This window comes from Cornus florida, unplaced genomic scaffold (assembly GCF_030987335.1).
Source record: "Cornus florida cultivar Cherokee Brave unplaced genomic scaffold, ASM3098733v1 CherokeeBrave_3.0.0_Hap2_Chr04, whole genome shotgun sequence".
Lineage (NCBI taxonomy): Eukaryota > Viridiplantae > Streptophyta > Magnoliopsida > Cornales > Cornaceae > Cornus > Cornus florida.
The window spans coordinates 89,735,572-89,757,990 of record NW_026775574.1 but is presented as its reverse complement, the minus strand read 5'-3'; the positions used below and the strand labels follow the sequence as shown (position 1 = coordinate 89,757,990).

The window sequence follows — 22,419 nt, the reverse complement described above, 5'->3', positions numbered from 1 at the left end:
CACAACACCCCGCTAGCTCAACAACTACACCTTGAGAGCCACAAAAATGGGTTTCGCCGTAACTTTTCTTTCTCTAACCTTAATCTCTCTCCTTGCCGTCAACGATGGCTCAGCCTTCTCAGTGTGCACTTCCGATCGCACCTTCAACGCATTGATTGACCACGTGTCTCACCGAACACCACCACTCTCTCTACCGTCAAAAACCTCTTCGGCGTCGAGAGATGCCGAGCCCTCCTCGGTGCCAACAACCTCCCTCTCTCCACCTTACCCAACCAGCCCATTACAGCGAAGAAAATGATCAAATCCCCTACCTTGTCTTTGCACCATCGACACCTGAATGTCCAACCGCTGGCTGATTTACATGGTGGTCGCCGATGACGTCCTAGACCACATCGCAAGGGATGTATTCTCGATGTTGCTCGGTAGATCTAGAGCGGGAATGAGATTGTGCTGAAAAATATGAACATCTGAGGTTCAATTTTGGTGATCTCGATTTAGGGTTTCAATTTGTGAATTTTTTTTGGTAAGTATCATCAATTTTGGAAATTTTGTTTTATTTATACACAACAGTTGGGGTAGTAAGGGTAGCTTCGTCATTTTCAAATTACAGCCTGTGCATGTGGTGAGCACCTGTTTAGTCGGAGGAACCAAACGGAACCTATCCAGTGGGTAATTTTTGCAACAATTTCCATAGTTCAAGGGGTTAACCGTAAGATTAGAAGTTTAGGGGGTTTTTTTAGGGAGAGAGTATTGTGCAGGGGGTTTATACTTTACCCTTATTATTATTACTTTCCGTACAAAGACAAAGTTAAATATCAAATTGCACTCTTTTTCTCTCTATCGAACAAAGCAAGCCTCTCTTTTTATCTCTGTGGAACAAAGCAAGCAAGTCTATTTGGATAATCTCTAATCTGTTCCTCTCCTCTTTTGCTTCACGTCTGCAGATGTGTTAAATTATGCAGAAAACTGTTAAATCAGATTCCATGGAGAAAACGACAATACCCACCTCAACATGTTGCGCGAAAAACCAAAGGTAAAAAATTTACACCATCTTTTCAACGTATGTATGTATGGATTTGTATTCCTCTACTTTTTTTTTTTTTTTTTAAGGCCCCGTCGTTTGTTTGGGTTTTTTTTTTTATTTTCTTGCTGTGTGGTTGTAGTAAGTATTTTATGAAGAAAAAAAAAATAATAAAATCTAATAGATATAACTTACCCATCAATTTTGAGCAAGTTATTTTACACGTTATGTCCTCGACCTCGACCGGAAAAAATTTCCGAAGAAAATATTTTATTTAAAAAGGAAAAATTTGGGAAGAAAATATTTTACGGAAATTTGTTACCAAAAATCAGCACTACTGTGGTGTTTTTGTTATTACACTTTCTTAATTATTTTTATTTATTTATTTATTTATTTTGTATCTTTAATTGGAATAGTGAGAAGGATGATAAAGGAGGAGGGTTGTGTTTGGCGGATCGCATTAGTGGACTTCCTAATGATGTCATTGTTTTAATCTTGTCACTATTGACAATGAAAGAAGCTGGAAGTAGTAGTCTGCTTTCAAAGAGATGGAGGTACATGTGGACTTAAATTGCTACTTTGAACTTTGATGCCTCACATATAATCGATGCAATTATAGTGGCTGATAATCGTGAAAAGGAAGTTGAAGCAAAAAGGCCTTTGTATTTGAGTTGGGTTAATCAAGTCGTGAAATCGCACAACACTCCAAATATAGATGAATTCAGAGTTCATTTTGATCTTGATGTAATTTGTAGATTTGATATTGACAATTGGCTTAATTTTGCACTGGAAAAGAGAGTAAAAAGTCTTGCCTTAGACTTCACAGGAATGACCGGATTTTCTAGAGAAGAGGGAGAGAATTACAATTTTCCCGACACAAATCACCTTCATTCATTGTCTCCTTGGTTTACTAATTGTCTCCTTGGTTTACTAATCACCTTCAGTCTCAAAAGCATTGGATATGCATCTGATGGACGTGGTTACAGCTTATTTATATGGATCACTAGATAGTGATATATATATGAAAATCCTTGAAGGATTTAAAATGCCTAAAGCAAATAGCTTAAAACCACGTACCATGTATTCAATCAAGTTACAATGATCCTTGTACGGATTGAAACAATCCGGACGCATGTGGTACAATCGACTCAGCGAGTATTTACTCAAAGAAGGATATGTGAATAATCAAGTTTGTCCATGCATTTTCATCAAGAAATCAAAATCTGGATTTGCCATTATAGCTGTATATGTTGACGATCTAAATCTTGTGGGAACTCCTGAAGAGCTCACCACGACTGCTAATTATTTAAAGAAAGAATTCGAAATGAAAGATCTTGGTAGAACAAAATTTTGTCTCGGCCTGCAGATCGAACATTTACCAAGTGGAATTCTTATCTATCAGTCAACATACACCGAAAAAGTCCTGAAGCGCTTTTATATGGATAAAGCTCACCGCTTGAGTTCTCCAATGATTGTCCGATCACTCGATGTGAAGAAAGATCCTTTTCGTCCTCTCGAAGAAGGTGAAGAAGTTCTTGGTTCTGAAGTACCATATCTTAGTGCAATCGGTGCTTTAATGTACCTTGCGAATTGTACCAGACCTGATATAACATTTGCAGTCAACCTACTAGCACAGTATAGTTCTGCACTAACTCGAAGACATTGGAATGGGGTCAAACACATTATGCGCTACCTTCGGGGAACGACTGATATGGGGTTGTTTTATTCAAGAAAATCAAAGCCTCAGTTGATCAGATATGCAGATGCAGGTTACCTTTCTGACCCACACAGAGCTCGATCACAAACAGGGTACTTGTTTACTTATGGTGGTACTACTATATCATGGCGATCTATGAAACAGACCATGACTGCAACTTCATCAAATCACTTTGAGATACTCGCAATTCATGAAGCAGGTAGAGAGTGTGTTTGGTTGAGATCTGTTATACAACATATTCGAGAATCATGTGGACTCTCCTTAATCAAAGATAGTCCAACAATATTATATGAAGATAATACAGCATGTATTGCATAGGTAAGAGGAGGATGTATAAAAAGTGACAGAACCAAGCACATTTCACCAAAATTCTTTTCCATACACGAGCTCCAGAAGAGCCGTGATATCGATGTTCGGCAAATACGCTCTAGTGATAATCTAGCAGATTTATTCACTAAAGCGCTTCCAACTACAACATTCAATAAGTTAGTGGACAACATTGGAATGCGTCAACTAAAGGATCTTCAGGGTTGAACTAATGAGGGGGATCAATTGATCAAAGAGGTATTAGCATATTGTACTCTTTTTCCTTCGTCTATGTTTTATCCCACTGGGTTTTCCTAGCAAGGTTTTAATGAGACAGTTTTAATCTATGCAATACCATACACAAGAATACTGTACTCTTTTTCCTTCACTAGGGTTTTGTCCCACTAGGTTTTCCTTAGTAAGGTTTTAATGAAGCATATTCTTAGTGTAATTCAGTGGACCCCAAGGGAGAGTGTTGTATATATGTTGGTGTGGGGTCCACTTGCAATAAGTTTATATGTTATCATTTTGTGTATCAGTGAAACATATACTAGAAGCTTTGTGTGGCAGTGCAGCTTATACAAGAAGCTGCTTGATGCCCACGACAGTCACGCCTATAAATAGGCTTATAATGTATATAATTGAGTTGTGGTGAAAGAACAAAGTAGTTCTCTTTCTCACTCTCTCTCGTTCTTTCTTTGTGTTCACTTTCTGTATCACTCTCTCTTTATCTGTGTGTGTGAAACTTTATATAACAACTATTACTATATATATACACACACACACATATTCATTACAAATTAACATTTTAACTAAAAACAAATGAACATTGAAGAGTTGGGAATACGAACGGGCCTGGGCCGGGCCAAGTGCAGCCCAACAGACCCGACCGATTGGGCTGCTCACCATACGAAGAATTCATAGTTTAAGCCCAACTGGTTTTTGGTCAAAATTGAAAACATGCCTCCATTTGGGCGTGTTTGCTATAGCAGACCACCCTACAAAGGGGAAGGCCCATCAACCTTCAACCTAGGAGCAAAATGTACGAAATTAGGGCAAGTGTTAGCTTCTATAAATAGAAGCTAGAGAAGGAAAGAAAGGAAAATTATTTGGAGTGTGAGAAAATCTTTTCCTAATATAGAACGACATTTTCTTGCATCTTCATCTAGCGCCGTCTGTGGGAACGATAGAAGGATTCATTAATTTCAAAAACAAATGACACAGCTCCGATTGGGAACTATGATTGGAGAGGAAGGCTCCCGCCAGCAGGAAGAGGACTAACGGGTTAGGCATGACGACCTGATGCAGATCGTGGAGACTCTATGAAAGGAGAACGTTGAGCTGAGATCCAAAATGGAATGGAGAGACGCTCCACCGCTCTTTTGCCCACCAGTTGCAGATGAGCGAGTGGAGCTAACGAACGTTAACCGGCAGGCAAAGAGAGCACGATCCGTCCATCTGGACCCTCAGCACAGAATGCCCGGACCGGAGGAGGAGGTGGAACACGGTGAAGTTGTTCCATCATGCCAGAAAAAATTAATTGCAAACAAGGTGTTCGATGATTTGCGCCAGTCAGAAGTGAGTACTCGCGACTGGAGAGCCACCGGGGAGTAGTAATTGGACCAGAGGGAACCCTCGGCGATCATTGAATCTAATCGATCATCGGCCCGGACAGTCGACTCACCGTTCACAGAAGAGATATTGAAATTGCCAAAACCCAGGAAGTTTTCAATGCCAATATTCATGTTGTTCGACGGAACGAAGGACCCAACCAGGCACATCTATCAGATCTAGCTGAAGATGGCCCTGGATACCGAGGACGACGCCCTGATGTGTAAGGTCTTCCTAACAAGCCTCGTTGGACCTGCACTCAATTGGTTCAAGCACTTACCGAGGGGGTCGGTTGGAAGCTTTCAGACACTTTACAACTTATTCATAGGTCAATACTTTGGTAACCGGTGGATTGAGAAGGATATATCATGTCTTTTCACTATGAGGCAGTAGGAGGGGGGAGCCTTCAGGCCTTTGTCACCAGAATTAATCTGGAAATGAGCATAGTGATTGATTGCCACCTATCATCAGCAGCACAGGCGTTTAAACTCGCCATGACTAGAGGGACTTAGTTTTATACGTTCTTGGTAGTGGCGACGCTTAAGACTATAGACAAACATTCAAGAGCGCAAGGCTACGCGCATCTCAAGGAGGATGAGGCAATCAATACAAAGAGGACCACAATGGTTACAATGGAAAACAAGTCAAGAGCAAAGATAACTACTCAGAGACGCCCTAATAACACAACCCCGAATGACGCCTTGGAAAACAAAAAAGAGGCAATGAGAGAATGAGATAGTCACACCACTCAAGGTCATTTTAGCACGGCTGTATCAAGAGAATAAAGGGATGTTCTGAGCATCTCAACCAATCAGACAGCCGATCGAACAAAGGGATCAATCCAAGCACTGTTCGTTCCATAGTGACATCGGACACCAGACAAATGAGTGTAGGAACTTGAGGAGGCAAGTTGAGATGAGAATTGCAAAGAGAGACTTGGCCAACTTTGTCTAGGATAAGGATTAGAACCTCCAGGATGATCACCCAAAGCAGAATGCAAGGGCGAACCCTCACGAGGGACAGCCAGTCCTCATAGTTAATGCGATTCATGGGCAACCTAAAGCCGAGGACAAGTAAGAGGAATTAAGATGAACGCGACTCAGGCAAGCTCACAAGATAAGAATGATAGGGAGCGTGAATATGGTCTGCCAAGACAAGGACGTGGCCTTGATCAAATTCGACAAGGATGACCTTCAGAGGAAACAGACACCACATGAGGACTCATTGGTGATCAACCTAATGGTGTCGAATTGCCTGATCAAAAGGGTTTTGATGGATCCTGGCAGCAACACCAATATCATAACCAAGGTGGCATTCTAGCAATTGATGATAGATCCAAGCAGGTTATACAGGGAATCCTTTGGTATGTTTGACGGTAGGAGAGTGGAACCTATTGGAGTTGTCGAGCTGCTCGTATGTGCTACACGACGGAACCTGGAAGAGAACTTCGTCATTGTTTATGTGTACCCTTCTTACAACCTCCTGATGGGAATTTTGAAACATTATTATTATTATTTTTTTGAATTCCGTTTTGGCAAGTAGGTTTAAAAAGTTTGAAACAGGAGCCTCCAAAAATTTTGGACACCGGGCTTGGAGGCCCACTATGTTGTAACAAAATTTGTTTATATATATATATAAACATACAAATCCATACACAAGTAAAAAAGATGTAAATTTCTACCTTGCGTTTTTAGCAAATATTGAGGCTGGTCTTGTGCTTTTCTCCATGGCACTTGACAAATAAATATGCAGATCCAAGATGAAAATAAGAATTACTTTTTGTTCTGCACAGAGAAGAAAAGAGGACAACTTAACCTATAAAACAAACGGGCTCGTTCATACTCTAAGTTGAATTAGGGTTTGCTTGTACTTTTCGTGTCTTTGTAAGTCTAGTAAATTTATTACTCCATATATGGTAAGTGAAGTTTCTTTTCTTTTCTTTTCTTTTCTTTTCTTTTTTTTTTTTTTTTTTTTTTTTTAATTCGCTTTAATTGGTAAGTAGGTTTTAAGGATTATTACAAATATATGGATTTATGAATCCATATTTATCATTTGATAGAATCAAAGTCATATTTTTTGAAGTTAAAATGCTGATGTATACATTGGAAAGCATTATTTGTTGTTCAAACTACCCTTACTATTTTTATGTACCACTTTTATTTTGGACATAAAGGTATCACTTTTATGCACACCATTTTTTCTACAACACAAAAAAATGATACCGACAACAAAAAGTGGTATGTGCTTGCATAACTGGTACAACAAGAGACACTTATGTTGTGCACAACAAGAGGTACCTATGTGTATAAAAGTGGTACCTCTATGTTCAAAACAAAAGTAATATTTGAAAATAATAGGGTAATTTGGGCAAATGCATGGTATTTTTCTATTTTCACTTCAACATCTTGATCAATTCAAATTTTTTTTTAGGCATTATGACTTTGACTCCCTCGAATGAGTAAATATGGGTCCACACCATGAATGAGCAATAATCCCTAGGTTTGAAAGTTTTGAACCTGCTTCGACCCAATATTTCATCTGATATCCAATTTATCCCACTCAAGGCCCAATTGCCCAAGCCCCAATTGCCCAAGCCCACTGAGCCGCTGTTACTTTACTCTCACTGGCAGTAATTATATACGCATAATAACTAAGGCTTAAATGCTTTTTTTACCCCTGTTTTCCATTTGATTAATTTTAATTAAGCTATATACCCCAGGTTTTTTTTTTTTCCCTCCTCCCCTAACTGTATACATTAAAATATCTATATTTATATTTTATAGAACAATACTTAGATCCTTATTAGTGAGGATCTACAACATACTTACGGTTAATGTGGACTAATAATAAATTGACACGTACTATTTTAATTACCAATCATAAATGGTAATCAAATCATTATCTCTAATTTGGTTAGTGAATATCTATCTATCATCTTTGATTTGGTAATTAAAAATCATATCAATTTATTATTGGTCTATATAAGCGGTGAGTATGTTGTAACCTGGGCAGCACTAAAGTGAAGGTAGTGTCCCATGTGCCTTGGTCAAAATTTAAAATTTATACAAATACAAAAACCAATTAATTGAATAAACCCTAACATCATTCTAAGTCATTCTTATGATCCAAGTCCAACAATCAATTATTCTCCGGCTTGTTTTTAAGTTCTTTGCAAACCCAAATCCAATAGGGTTACAATCAATTGCTCTGCTCTCAAATTGCTTTATCTTAATCACACATGACCATGGCGAAATATAAAGTAGGACTATATATATATATATATATGATCCAAAGCCACATTCTGAGAAAGGCAAACCCAAATCCAACAAACAATTGTTCTCCTGCTTGATTTCAAGGTCTTCACGACCCCAAATCCAATACTCAATTGCTTTGTTTTCAAGTTGCTTCATCTTCATCACACATGACCATGATAGAGATATAAGGTAGAACTAATAATTATAGAACAATAACATAAAATCAAATACCCATTCTAGATCTGTGCTAGATGCAAAATTATTCTTAAAATTAAAGAGTGAACATGTAATTCCTTTTTTTAGAAATTCAAAACAAACATGATTTATATATGTATGTCTATATATATAAAGTATATAGTCCACCATTCGGCCTGAAATCACGGCGTCATGAAAAGGCAAACCCATATAGATTTGAAAGTTGAATCAGGAACAGACAGTGAACAAATTCATGTAGTTAGAAGTGTGAAACTAACTACGTAGTTCAACTTCAGGGGTCTCTTCGCAATATTATTTGATAAAAAGCCATAAAATGTATATAATAATGATATACATATACACAATGTTCCAAGTAGTGAACATAAATGATATATGTATCTATATATATTCATTTGCTGTGACATTTCTTCTTTTATCCTTTTGTTGGACTAACCTGGACATGCGTGGATTGATGGGCCAAAGCTGTTTAATGCACTTTCAATTTACTTTAATGATAGGAAAAACCATTAAAACTACTCCCTCTTCCCCAACTTGCTAGGCTAGAAGGATTTTAATAATATTTTTAGTACATTGATATGAGGTGAATTTTCAAATTTATCCTTTTTAAAAGGCCAAAAAGTACCACTCCGTAATAAGATTTTGGGACGAAGCAAGGAGTAAACTTCGTACCTCCACAAAACTATATATATATATAAAGAACACTTTTAATAAAAGGAAAACCTTATTTTTATATTTAAAAAATGTTTATAAATAATATTCCCTCCGTCCCAATTTTAGTGTCACGTTTGGAGAGAAGTAATTTTTAAGGGGACATATGGAACATGCCTTGTCACCCTAGAAAGTTACTAAATTGTTCTTTTAAATTTAGAATGTTTAAGTTTAAAATTTAAAACTTAAAGAACATATATGAAAAGTTGTGAAATATATTATTTAAAAAAGGAAGTTGGACACTTATTTTGGGACAGATAAAAAGGGAAAGCATGACACTTATTTTGGAATAGAGGGAGTAAAAAATTCTTACACTTCTATATGTAGTAAATATAGATCATAGATAGATACTGATACTTGCTCCAACAAGAAGTATGTACTTGTAACATATAATCAAAGAATTATAGGATTACTAAAGCTACTCCAGCAGGAAGTTTCTTTCGGAAATGCTTGGCACGCTTTCTTGCTGCTTTTCTTTCCTTGGTATCCTCATGCTCCCATGGAGTTCCTATTAGAAACGGTTTGTGAGAATCAAAAGTAATCTTCTCAAGCACGACGGCGTTCTTGATTAAATACATAGCAAGCTCAGCATCATTTGTACGCCCAACAAACCCGATGAATTCCACCACCTTAAGATACTGATGGGGCCGAGACGCAAAACTTTGTCGTATTCTTTGCTGCTTTCTCTTGAGTAATTCCAACTGTAACAAGGAGGAATGGAGTCATACAATGACATATACATTTAAGTAGATCATTAGCATACAAAACCAAAATACCAAGTATCAAATCGTAACTCAGGACAAGTTAGAATCATGACATTGCTAGACTCAATAGAATAGCCAAAACAGGCTCCATTTAGATTGAACATATTCTGTTATATGACATTAGTCACCCTGCTGTAGCAACCATAAAATTCATCAAGCATTAAAGAAACAAAATCAAGAAAAGTTTAATTGCTTAGGAATGACAACATGATTACATTAGTATTCCACGTCCGTTACAAAGACACAAAATGATAAAAGCAAAGAAGAAGAGAATACATGCAGCTTTAGAGATGGATTCACACTGTTTTGAAAAGGGTCCTAAGGTAATTGAACAATCATGAGAATAAAGCAAGAACGACCATGTAAAACTCTCGGGCAGAATTATTAAATCAACATGGGAACAACATTAACAAAATTCTTGATCAATTGGGAGACTAGATCAAAGCTAAACATTGTAAGAGCATTTTTCCTATTACTGGTAAAATTATCATTTGTAATAGCAATAAAGAAGTAATTACTTGGGAAAATTGAAATCTTTTAAGCCGAAGTCCAAATGAATCAATGTTTCCAATTGAAAATTCAATTTCAAAAGAAACAAACCTCACATTTTTAGAAATGAGACTTATTACCTGTAACACAAATTTATTCAAGAAAGGGCACGCCTCTATCAAGAGAGCAAAAACTAGAAGACTTTGATATTCACTTGTAACATAAATTTTCAACTCCAGTTGCTTGAGCTTATCAAAGACTGGAAATTTAGCAAACTTGATACCATTCTGAATAAACCCAAAGAAAAAATAGTAAATCAGCACAAATTGATAATTATGTTAAAAAATGAATAAAATAAAAATTAAGGGGAGGAGATAAAAAGAATTAGTTAAACTAACTAACCTCAACGGAGGTCATGGTCAACGTAAGGCTCTCTAGATGAGAAAGATAGCTTGAAATCTCGAAAAAGTTATAAATTAGATAATCGTAGTAATCACCCCCAATATTCAGTTCAACAAGCTCGTTGACGTTCTTAAATGGCTGGCTTATTTTTGGTCCAGAGTAGTTAAATGACACTAGATTCATAGCAGAAATTTCAATACTTTCCACATTGTCGCAGTAAGTTATCTCCAAGCGCTTCAATTTGAGAGAGTGAACTTTCAGATTTACCAAACATTCGGAGTTCGCCACAGACAACTGCTCCAAAAATGGGCAGTTAGTTAAGAAGTCCTCAAGAACTTGTCCAGTTACATTCACGTCTTTGAGCAGGAGATTGGTCAGCGAATTGCACCTAGTAAACCCAAGGGACAATGAATGCAGGTGATTTGTAATTCGGTCTGTGTCAGGAAAATTGTAACCCTCAGTGGTTCTCCCAGGTTGAAACAAGTCTAAATCAAGCCTTTTTACTCTCTTTTCGATTGCAAAGTTAACCCAGTTGTCGATATCAAATCTACAAGTTTTATCGAGATCAAATTGAACTCTGAATTGATCTATACATGGACCATTGAACGAGTTCAAGACTTGATTAACCCAACTTAAATAAAAAGGCCTTCCTTCTTCAAGTTCCTTATCTTCCAGTTCTAGTCCATATATAATATGTGAGGCATCAAAGTTCAAATCAGTAATGTAAGTCCACACATACCTCCATCTCTTTGAAAGCAGACTACTTCTTCCAGCTTCTTTCATTGTCAATAGTGACAAGATGGAAACGAGTATAACATCAGGAAGTCCACTAATGCGATCCTCCAAACACAACCCTCCTCCTTTATCATCCTTCTCACTATTCCAATAAAAGATTAAAATAATAATAATAATTAAAAAACTGTGAGTTAACAGAAACACCATAGTAGTGCTGAATTTTTGTAACAAAATATCTTCATTTATTTAAAAATAAAAAATATAAAAGAGGCATAGAAATCCATAGATACAGAAGTTAAAAAAGATGGTACCTTGCGTTTTGAGCACAACATATTGAGGTGGTTTTCTCCATGGGATTTGAACTTACAGTTTTCTGCATAATTTTAACAAATAATTCTGCAGATCCAATAGGAGATAGCAGCAGGAGAAGATGAACTGATTAGAGAGATATAAAAACCAAAAAAGAGAGCAAAAAAAAAAAAAAAAGAGAGAGCAATTTTGTGTTGAGTCTGGAAAAGAAAACAACTTTATATAGATTAAGGGCGTTAGATTGAGTCTGGAAAGTAATGTTAAATTGGGTTTGTACCAACTTGGAAAGTAGTAATTCTGTAGTATGTTTCCTACTAGGATTAGGCAACTAAATAAATAATACTGGTTTAACCGATCTTTTGTTTCTCACAAGAAGGAAAAAGAAAATTTACGGAACAAATTTACAAGATCTTGTAGATTCCTCCTATTTTGCTGATTCTGAAAAAAAATAAAGAAAAAATCCGATCTTTTGTTTCTCACCAGAAGGAAAAAGGAAATTTACAGAACAAAATTTCATAATGAAAGCAAAACTTACAAGATCTTGTAGATTCCTCCTATTTTGTCTCTGAAAATTTACAGAAGGGATTTTCATGATAGAAACAAAAATTTACAAAATCTTGCGCCTTCAGATCATCATCCTTGAGAGAGAGAGAGAGTTGGGCTCTGAACTGAACATCTCATCTGACACAGGTTATTATTATGTGTCGACAACGGTTGAGATGCTTTTAAATGTAAGGGTTGTGAGATTGGTTAATGAATTAACTTTTTGGGCTTGCCATTGAAATGATGTGAGTTGGGCTCAACCTTTTAATATGGAGAATACTTAGTAAAATACCATTGGGCCTTTCAGTTAACCAGTTTTCAGGGTCTTACGCGGTTTTTTCATCTTGCATAGTCCACCACCACCATTACGTGATGAAGGCAAATAAAATAATTCTCAATTATAAAGGATAATTATTGACGTTTAATAAATAAATATATAAATTTGTAAATTAATCTGTCAAATTTTCTATTAAAAAAAAAAAAAAAAACTTCCAATTTGTGAATTCACGCAAATAAATTTAAATTAATTAAAAAATAAAGTTGATTCGAACGGTAAGTAATAAAATCACAACAAATTTCTTTCACAAATATGTTATAATGTATTATTCATTCACATCCTCACAGACATCCTAGATTTTAAGTGTACTACATAAATCTGGTCCAAGTCGTTTTTCAAGAGAAAAATAGAATAATCACAGGTTTTGCTTCAGGGCATATCAGAAAGGGAAAAAAAAAGCATTGATAGGCTTATTTCTTCATGCGTGTTGGGAAATACAAAAGTATTTGCTAATGTATTTCTTTTATAAATATGGATAAGAAATCGTGCTAATGATGCACAGCCCATTATTATTATTATTATTAAAATAATAATAATAATAATAAATAAATAAAATCTCTCCACTTTACAACCGTACTAATAAATAGATTATACAAACATATAACTAATTAAAGGATCACCAAAGTTGCTCCGACAAGGAGTTTGGTTCAAAGTTTCTCAGTGCGCTTTCTTGTTACTTTTTTCTGCTTGGTCTTCGTAAACTCAAATGGAGGGTGTGCGAATATCAAAAGTAATCTTCTCAGAATTGAGAACACTCGTGATTAAATACATTGCAAGCTCAAGATCGGTTATTTGAGCAACGAACCCAATGAATTCCACCACCTTAAGATACTGATGGGGCCAACTTCTCACACTTCGCCATTTTCTTCTGTGATTGAGATTGACAAATGTAAGCTGTAACGAGGAGGAGGAGTAATGGAGTCATACAGTGCAAGTAAAGCTTTGGCATACAAAACCATTATAATAATAATTTAAGCTTTAAAAGACCGTGTGTGGATTGATGGGCTAAAGCTGTTGGACCATTTTAATACACTTTTAATTTACTTTAATGATAGGAAAAACCATTAAAACTACTCTCTCTTCCCCAATTTGTTAGGCTAGAAGGATTTTAATAATAATTTTAGCATATTGATAAGAGTGAATTTCAAATTTATCCTAAAGGCAAAAAAATACTACTCCGTAATCAGATTTTGGGACGAAGCAAAACTTCTTGGCCTCCACAAAACTCTCTCTCTCTCTCTCTCTCTCTCTCTCTCTATATATATATATATATATATATATATATATAGATATATAAAGAACACTTTTAATGATAGGAAAACCATATTTTTATATTTAAAAAAAGTATATAAATAATAAAAAATTCTTACACATTTATATGTAGTAAATATAGATTTGTTGGAAACAAGAGCATTAAAAACATAAACTTTGGATGAGATTTTGAATAGATTCCGTTAAGAATTATTTTCGGATCTATGGACGAGCGTGTTCCTCTCTGCAAGGAGATGAACCTGGTATATTTACTTCCTCAAATCCGTTTCCGAGTGAATGAGAAATTAGCTCCAAAGTAAGGAATTTGATAAGCCTAAATAGGTTTGCAAAATGTGAGAAATGTTTGTCCCACATCGAAAAAATATTAAAACCAAATTGAGTTCATATAAGCCTAGTATGAGATTTGGGTTTAGGCTCAAGGGTACCCAAGATTTTAAGAGGGGGAGGACCTAGGCAAGCTTGGGTTCGAACCAACTACCACACGCGTGCTGCCCCACCCGGTCAGGTCTAAGGCGGGGCTTGATTGTGAAATATGTTTAATTTTTTATTAAACGAAATTGGGCTTATGTGGTTGGATTTTAATATTTTTTTGCTGGGTTTATTAAGAGGGCCGAATTGGGCCAGCTGTTTGCTGGGCTTCATAATGGATTAAAACAGTTTTGGTATTTAATTAAAATTAAAATCATAAAACAATTTTATGTTAACCATTATGAACCAATGGTTGCACCCTTTTCTAGAATAAACAACCAGCAGTTTTTCCTAAAACATTGTGAACCAATGGTTGCACCCATTTGGAAAAAGGCACCATGTAGCCTATAAATACCCCTCATTGGGTTCATTCCAAATTACACCAAAATTCAGAGAATTCTTCTCTTCTTCTAAATTTTCTTCTTGTGAGTTCGAACCTTAGAAAATTAAATTTGTGGGATAGAAATACAGTTATTATTAACGATATATTCTCCTTTGCAGTTGTTCTTGATATTGCAGGTGCTAATGAGGATCCTGAACCTCAAAACATCGAAGAGTGTCGATGTAGAAATGATTGTCTATTTCTTATAGAAAATTAAATTGCTGAGCCTGAAGTCTCGCAAGTATTAAATTATTTAATATGCAAACTCGAAGTTTTGCATATATTAATTTACTGTTTGTGAGCCTGAAGTTTCGCAAATATTTGGTATTCTTTGCAAACCCGAAGTTTTGCAAAATTTATTAGCCTGAAGTCCAAATGAATCTGAAATTCTTTGACCTGAAGTCATTTCCATGGAGTACCCTTACAAACCTGAAGTTTTGTAAAACGTAGAAATATAAATTATATGTGCCTTTTAGTGTAAACATAGTTTATCTTTTTGTTATTGTTTTGTTTATTGAAAGCACATGACTAACTTTTGACATTATATATTTACTGACAAATCACATTATAGTGATTGCAGTATTTTTATAATCTCAAATTGATTATTCTTTTTGTGAAATAATTCTAACTATATTATTTTATCATTTATAGTTCATAATGTTAAATCTTACCAAACTTGAATTTGTGGCACTTTGATATCTCGGGCAAAAACTACTTGTCATGGATCCTTGATGCCGAGATCCACTTGGAAGCCATGAATCTTGGTGAAACAATTAAGGAGAAAATAATGCGTCCCTGTAGGACCGTGCAAAAATCATGATCTTTCTTCGCCATCACCTCTATGAGGAATTAAAAACAGAGTACCTCACGGTTAATGATCCACTTACACTGTGGAAAAATCTGAATGAACGATATGAGCATCAGAAAACTGTGATCCTTCCAAAAGCTCGCTATGACTGGATCCACCTGCGATTGCAGGATTTTAAAAGTAATAATGAGCTTTTGATGCAAAACCACCAGTCCCGTCCCACTGGATCTGTACCATTCCCAGAAGCGAATGTGTCATCATTTCACGGCCATAGACGTGAACGTGGACGCAGACGTCGTGGTGGTCGTGGATATGGTCACAATAGAAATAATAATAATAATCGTGGTGGTCATAATTCCTCATTGGTTCCTAGAAGGAAATCCACACCGTCCCACCAGAAGTGGAATTCAAATGCGACCAAGCAGGCAAAAGAAAAAACTTTGCAGAACAAAGCTCCTGAGATATATGATGACAAGCCTTGCTATAGATGTGGAATGAATGGTCATTGGTCGCGTACCTGTCGTACGTCCAAACATCTAGTTGATCTTTACCATGCCTCAATGAATCATAAAGGAAAAGGAAAGGAAATTGAAATGAATTTTATGGATGATGACTTGCCTGTTGATATTACTCACCTTGATGTTTCTGACTTCTTTGTTGATACTAGCAGTAGTATTGATCATTTGATTGGTGATGAAAATGTCCATACCAATTAATGTATCATTCTCTAGTATGTTATCCCTTGTGTGTTTTATCTTATCTGTATCAATATATCTCTATCTAGGTTGTACTAGTATGTTTTTATTTTCGCTATTTTGCATGTAAATCTAGTTTGCATTTCAAGTTTGAAGTAATGAAATATATATTTTGTATATATGAAGAAGCATGGATTTGACTAAGGCATTGAGTGTACCCAAGAAAAATGGTGAAGATATATGTCTGGCAGACAGTGCAACAACGCACACTATACTCCGAAATAGAAAATATTTTTCGAGTATAACATTAGTTGAAGCTCGTGTCAATACAATGTTAGGTCCAGCAGACCTAATTGAAGGCTCCGGAAGAGCTATCATTGTGTTACCATGTGGAACATAATTGAATATTGATGATACTTTATACTCTACCAAATCCAAAAGAAATTTATTAAGTTTTAAAGATATACGTTTCCACGGTTATCATATTGAGACTATAAATGAAGGGACCGTTGAATATCTCTATATTATATGCCAGAAGCATGTATTAGAAAAACTCCCTATTTTATCTTCTGGGTTATATTATACAAATATAAGAGTAATTGAGTCACATGCAGTGACGCACCAGAAGTGCTCCGACCCAAATATTTTTGTACTTTGGCATAATCGCCTTGGTCATCTTGGGTCAACAATGATGCGCCGAATAATTGAAAATTCACATGGTCATCCACTAAAGAACCAGAAGATTCTTTTAGCAAATGATTATTCTTGTACCGTTTGTTCACAGGGTAAATTAATAGTCAGACCATCACCTTCTAAGGTCGTCGTTCAATGCCCACCATATTTACAACGAATTCAAGGGGATATATGTGGACCAATTCATTCAGCGTGTGGACCATTTCGGTATTTTATGGTCTTAATTGATGCATCAACACGGTGGTTACACGTAAGTTTACTTTCTACTCGTAATGTTGCATTTGCTTGACTCCTTGCTCAAATAATCCGATTACGAGCACAATTTCCGGATTATCCAATCCAGACTATCCGTCTTGATAATGCCGGGGAATTTACATCTCAATCATTTGATGACTATTGCATGTCAATTGGCATTCTTATTGAACATCCTGTTGCACACACTCACACCCAAAATGGTCTTGCAGAATTTTTTACCAAGCGTCTTCAGTTAATAGTTAGACCATTACTCATGAGAACTAAACTACCTGTTTCTGCTTGGGGACATGCGATATTACATGCAGCATCACTAGTTCGCATTAGACCAATTGCATATCATAGTTTTTCACCACTACAACTTGTGATGGGTCAACAACCAAGTATCTCTCACTTATGAGTTTTTGGTTGCGCTGTATATGTTCCCATTGCACCCCCACAACGCACCAAAATGGGTCTTCAACGACGACTTGGTATTTATGTAGGTTTTGATTCTCCATCTATTATTAGATATTTTGAACCTATGACAGGTGATGTTTTTAAGGCGCGATTTTCTGACTGTCATTTTGATGAGTCTATTTTCCCTCCATTAGGGGGAGAAAAGAAAAAGCCAGAAGAGCAACGAGTTATTAATTGGAATGTCTCGACTTTATCTCATTTAGATTCTCGCACAAATCAATGTGAACTAGAAGTTCAAAGGATCATTCATTTGCAAAGTATTGCAAATCAATTACCCGATGCATTCATTGACACAAAGAAAGTAATGAAATCACATATACCAGCTGCAAACATTCCAGCAAGAATTGATGTCCTGTAGGATAGTCTGTCAGTGTTGTTGCAAATGCATCTAAGACACGCCAGAAGCGTGGTAGACCAGTCGGTGCAAAAGACACTGTTCCCCGGAAGAGGAAAGTGCAAGAGAAATCAAATAAAGAAATTGGCGCTCCTGGAGAGGTCACACTTGCAAAAGAAATTGATGCTCCTTAAGAGGTCACACTTGCAAAAGGAACAACGAAAATGATTGATCAATCTAAATTTTATAAGCAAGTAGCCCCAGAAGATATGCATACTCCGGAAGTGGCAAAAGCCCCTGAAGAGGCAATGGTACCTGAAAATAATGAGATCTCAATAAACTATAGAGAATTGTGGGATAGAAATACAGTTATTATTAACGATATATTCTCCTTTGCAGTTGTTCTTGATATTGCAGGTGCTAATGAGGATCCTGAACCTCAAAACATCGAAGAGTGTCGATGTAGAAATGATTGGCCAAAATAGAAGAGTGTCGATGTAGAAATGATGGCCCTGGATACCGAGGACGACGCCCTGATGTGTAAGGTCTTCCTAACAAGCCTCGTTGGACCTGCACTCAATTGGTTCAAGCACTTACCGAGGGGGTCGGTTGGAAGCTTTCAGACACTTTACAACTTATTCATAGGTCAATACTTTGGTAACCGGTGGATTGAGAAGGATATATCATGTCTTTTCACTATGAGGCAGTAGGAGGGGGGAGCCTTCAGGCCTTTGTCACCAGAATTAATCTGGAAATGAGCATAGTGATTGATTGCCACCTATCATCAGCAGCACAGGCGTTTAAACTCGCCATGACTAGAGGGACTTAGTTTTATACGTTCTTGGTAGTGGCGACGCTTAAGACTATAGACAAACATTCAAGAGCGCAAGGCTACGCGCATCTCAAGGAGGATGAGGCAATCAATACAAAGAGGACCACAATGGTTACAATGGAAAACAAGTCAAGAGCAAAGATAACTACTCAGAGACGCCCTAATAACACAACCCCGAATGACGCCTTGGAAAACAAAAAAGAGACAACGAGAGGATGAGATAGTCACACCACTCAAGGTCATTTTGGCACGGCTGTATCAAGAGAATAAAGGGATGTTCTGAGCATCTCAACCAATCAGACAGCCGATGGAACAAAGGGATCAATCCAAGCACTGTTCGTTCCATAGTGACATAGGACACCAGACAAATGAGTGTAGGAACTAGAGGAGGCAAGTTGAGATGAGAATTGCAAAGAGAGACTTGGCCAACTATGTCTAGGATAAGGATTAGAACCTCCAGGATGATCACCCAAAGCAGAATGCAAGGGCGAACCCTCACGAGGGACAACCAGTCCTCATAATTAATGCGATTCATGGGCAACCTAAAACCGAGGACAAGTAAGAGGAATTAAGATGAACACGACTCAGGCAAGCTCACAAGATAAGAATGATAGGGAGCGTGAATATGGTCTGCCAAGACAAGGACGTGGCCTTGATCAAATTCGACAAGGATGACCTTCAGAGGAAACAGACACCACATGAGGACTCATTGGTGATCAACCTAATGGTGTCGAATTGCCTGATCAAAAGGGTTTTGATGGATCCTGGCAGCAACACCAATATCATAACCAAGGTGGCATTCTAGCAATTGATGATAGATCCAAGCAGGTTATACAGGGAATCCTTTGGTAGGTTTGACGGTAGGAGAGTGGAACCTATTGGAGTTGTCGAGCTGCTCGTATGTGCTACACGACGGAACCTGGAAGAGAACTTCGTCATTGTTTATGTTTATGTGTACCCTTCTTACAACCTCCTGATGGGAATTTTGAAACATTATTATTATTATTTTTTTGAATTCCGTTTTGGCAAGTAGGTTTAAAAAGTTTGAAACAGGAGCCTCCAAAAATTTTGGACACCGGGCTTGGAGGCCCACTATGTTGTAACAAAATTTGTTTATATATATATATAAACATACAAATCCATACACAAGTAAAAAAGATGTAAATTTCTACCTTGCGTTTTTAGCAAATATTGAGGCGGGTCTTGTGCGTTTCTCCATGGCACTTGACAAATAAATATGCAGATCCAAGATGAAAATAAGAATTACTTTTTGTTCTGCACAGAGAAGAAAAGAGGACAACTTAACCTATAAAACAAACGGGCTCGTTCATACTCTAAGTTGAATTAGGGTTTGCTTGTACTTTTCGTGTCTTTGTAAGTCTAGTAAATTTATTACTCCATATATGGTAAGTGAAGTTTCTTTTCTTTTCTTTTTTTTTTTTTTTTTTTTTTTTTTTTTTTTTTTTAATTCGCTTTAATTGGTAAGTAGGTTTTAAGGATTATTACAAATATATGGATTTATGAATCCATATTTATCATTTGATAGAATCAAAGTCATATTTTTTGAAGTTAAAATGCTGATGTATACATTGGAAAGCATTATTTGTTGTTCAAACTACCCTTACTATTTTTATGTACCACTTTTATTTTGGACATAAAGGTATCACTTTTATGCACACCATTTTTTCTACAACACAAAAAAATGATACCGACAACAAAAAGTGGTATGTGCTTGCACAACTGGTACAACAAGAGACACTTATGTTGTGCACAACAAGAGGTACCTATGTGTATAAAAGTGGTACCTCTATGTTCAAAACAAAAGTAATATTTGAAAATAATAGGGTAATTTGGGCAAATGCATGGTATTTTTCTATTTTCACTTCAACATCTTGATCAATTTAAAATTTTTTTTAGGCATTATGACTTTGACTCCCTCGAATGAGTAAATATGGGTGCACACCATGAATGAGCAATAATCCCTAGGTTTGAAAGTTTTGAACCTGCTTTGACCCAATATTTCATCTGATATCCAATTTATCCCACTCAAGGCCCAATTACCCAAGCCCCAATTGCCCAAGCCCACTGAGCCGCTGTTACTTTACTCTCACTGGCAGTAATTATATACGCATAATAACTAAGGCTTAAATGCTTTTTTTACCCCTGTTTTCCATTTGATTAATTTTAATTAAGCTATATACCCCAGGTTTTTTTTTTTTCCCCTCCTCCCCTAGCTGTATACATTAAAATATCTATGTTTATATTTTATAGAACAATACTTAGATCCTTATTAGTGAGGATCTACAACATACTTACGGTTAATGTGGACTAATAATAAATTGACACGTACTATTTTAATTACCAATCATAAATGGTAATCAAATCATTATCTCTAATTTGGTAAGTGAATATCTACCTATCATCTTTGATTTGGTAATTAAAAATCATATCAATTTATTATTGGTCTATATAAGCGGTGAGTATGTTGTAACTTGGGCAGCACTAAAGTGAAGGTAGTGTCCCATGTGCCTTGGTCAAAATTTAAAATTTATACAAATACAAAAACCAATTAATTGAATAAACCCTAACATCATTCTAAGTCATTCTTATGATCCAAGTCCAACAATCAATTATTCTCCGGCTTGTTTTTAAGTTCTTTGCAAACCCAAATCCAATAGGTTTACAATCAATTGCTCTGCTCTCAAATTGCTTTATCTTAATCACACATGACCATGGCGAAATATAAAGTAGGACTATATATATATATATATATATATATATATATATATATATATATATATATATGATCCAAAGCCACATTCTGAGAAAGGCAAACCCAAATCCAACAAACAATTGTTCTCCTGCTTGATTTCAAGGTCTTCACGACCCCAAATCCAATACTCAATTGCTTTGTTTTCAAGTTGCTTCATCTTCATCACACATGACCATGATAGAGATATAAGGTAGAATTAATAATTATAGAACAATAACATAAAATCAAATACCCATTCTAGATCTGTGCTAGATGCAAAATTATTCTTAAAATTAAAGAGTGAACATGTAATTCCTTTTTTTAGAAATTCAAAACAAACATGATTTATATATGTATGTCTATATATATAAAGTATATAGTCCAACATTCGGCATGAAATCACGGCGTCATGAAAAGGCAAACCCATATAGGATTGAAAGTTGAATCAGGAACAGACAGTGAACAAATTCATGTAGTTAGAAGTGTGAAACTAACTACGTAGTTCAACTTCAGGGGTCTCTTCGCAATATTAGTTGATAAAAAGCCATAAAATGTATATAATAATGATATACATATACACAATGTTCCAAGTAGTGAACATAAATGATATATGTATCTGTATATATTCATTTGCTGTGACATTTCTTCATTTATCCTTTTGTTGGACTAACCTGGACATGCGTGGATTGATGGGCCAAAGCTGTTTAATGCACTTTCAATTTACTTTAATGATAGGAAAAACCATTAAAACTACTCCCTCTTCCCCAACTTGCTAGGCTAGAAGGATTTTAATAATATTTTTAGTACATTGACAAGAGGTGAATTTTCAAATTTATCCTTTTTAAAAGGCCAAAAAGTACCACTCCGTAATAAGATTTTGGGACGAAGCAAGGGGTAAACTTCGTACCTCCACAAAACTATATATATATATATAAAGAACACTTTTAATAAAAGGAAAACCTTATTTTTATATTTAAAAAATGTTTATAAATAATATTCCCTCTGTCCCAATTTTAGTGTCACGTTTGGAGAGAAGTAATTTTTAAGGGGACATATGGAA

General features: G+C 36.0%; 2 protein-coding genes across 5 annotated transcripts; one reads left to right on the top strand and one right to left on the bottom strand.

Moving 5' to 3' along the window:
• Nucleotides 1-9,093: 9,093 nt before the first annotated feature.
• On the bottom strand, nt 9,094-12,248 carry LOC132303840 (F-box protein At5g03100-like). Of its 4 annotated transcripts, XM_059801284.1 has the most exons (6): nt 12,068-12,248; nt 11,535-11,619; nt 11,228-11,365; nt 10,489-10,876; nt 10,227-10,373; nt 9,094-9,534 (listed from the first exon to the last, which is right to left on the bottom strand). In XM_059801284.1, the coding sequence occupies exons 2-6, from the start codon at nt 11,600-11,602 to the stop codon at nt 9,235-9,237; spliced, it is 1,041 nt and encodes a 346-aa protein (XP_059657267.1). In that variant the 5' UTR covers nt 11,603-11,619; nt 12,068-12,248; the 3' UTR covers nt 9,094-9,234. The 4 variants fall into 4 exon arrangements, with proteins under 4 accessions (XP_059657267.1, XP_059657263.1, XP_059657265.1 ...); XM_059801280.1 differs by having other exon boundaries at nt 10,489-11,365; XM_059801282.1 differs by lacking the exon at nt 12,068-12,248 and adding an exon at nt 11,938-11,982 and having other exon boundaries at nt 10,489-11,365.
• A 3,102-nt stretch (nt 12,249-15,350) lies between these two features.
• Nucleotides 15,351-16,058, top strand: LOC132305322 (uncharacterized). Its single transcript, XM_059802982.1, has one exon. It carries the CDS (start codon nt 15,351-15,353, stop codon nt 16,056-16,058), a length of 708 nt encoding a protein of 235 aa, XP_059658965.1.
• Nucleotides 16,059-22,419: the final 6,361 nt, after the last annotated feature.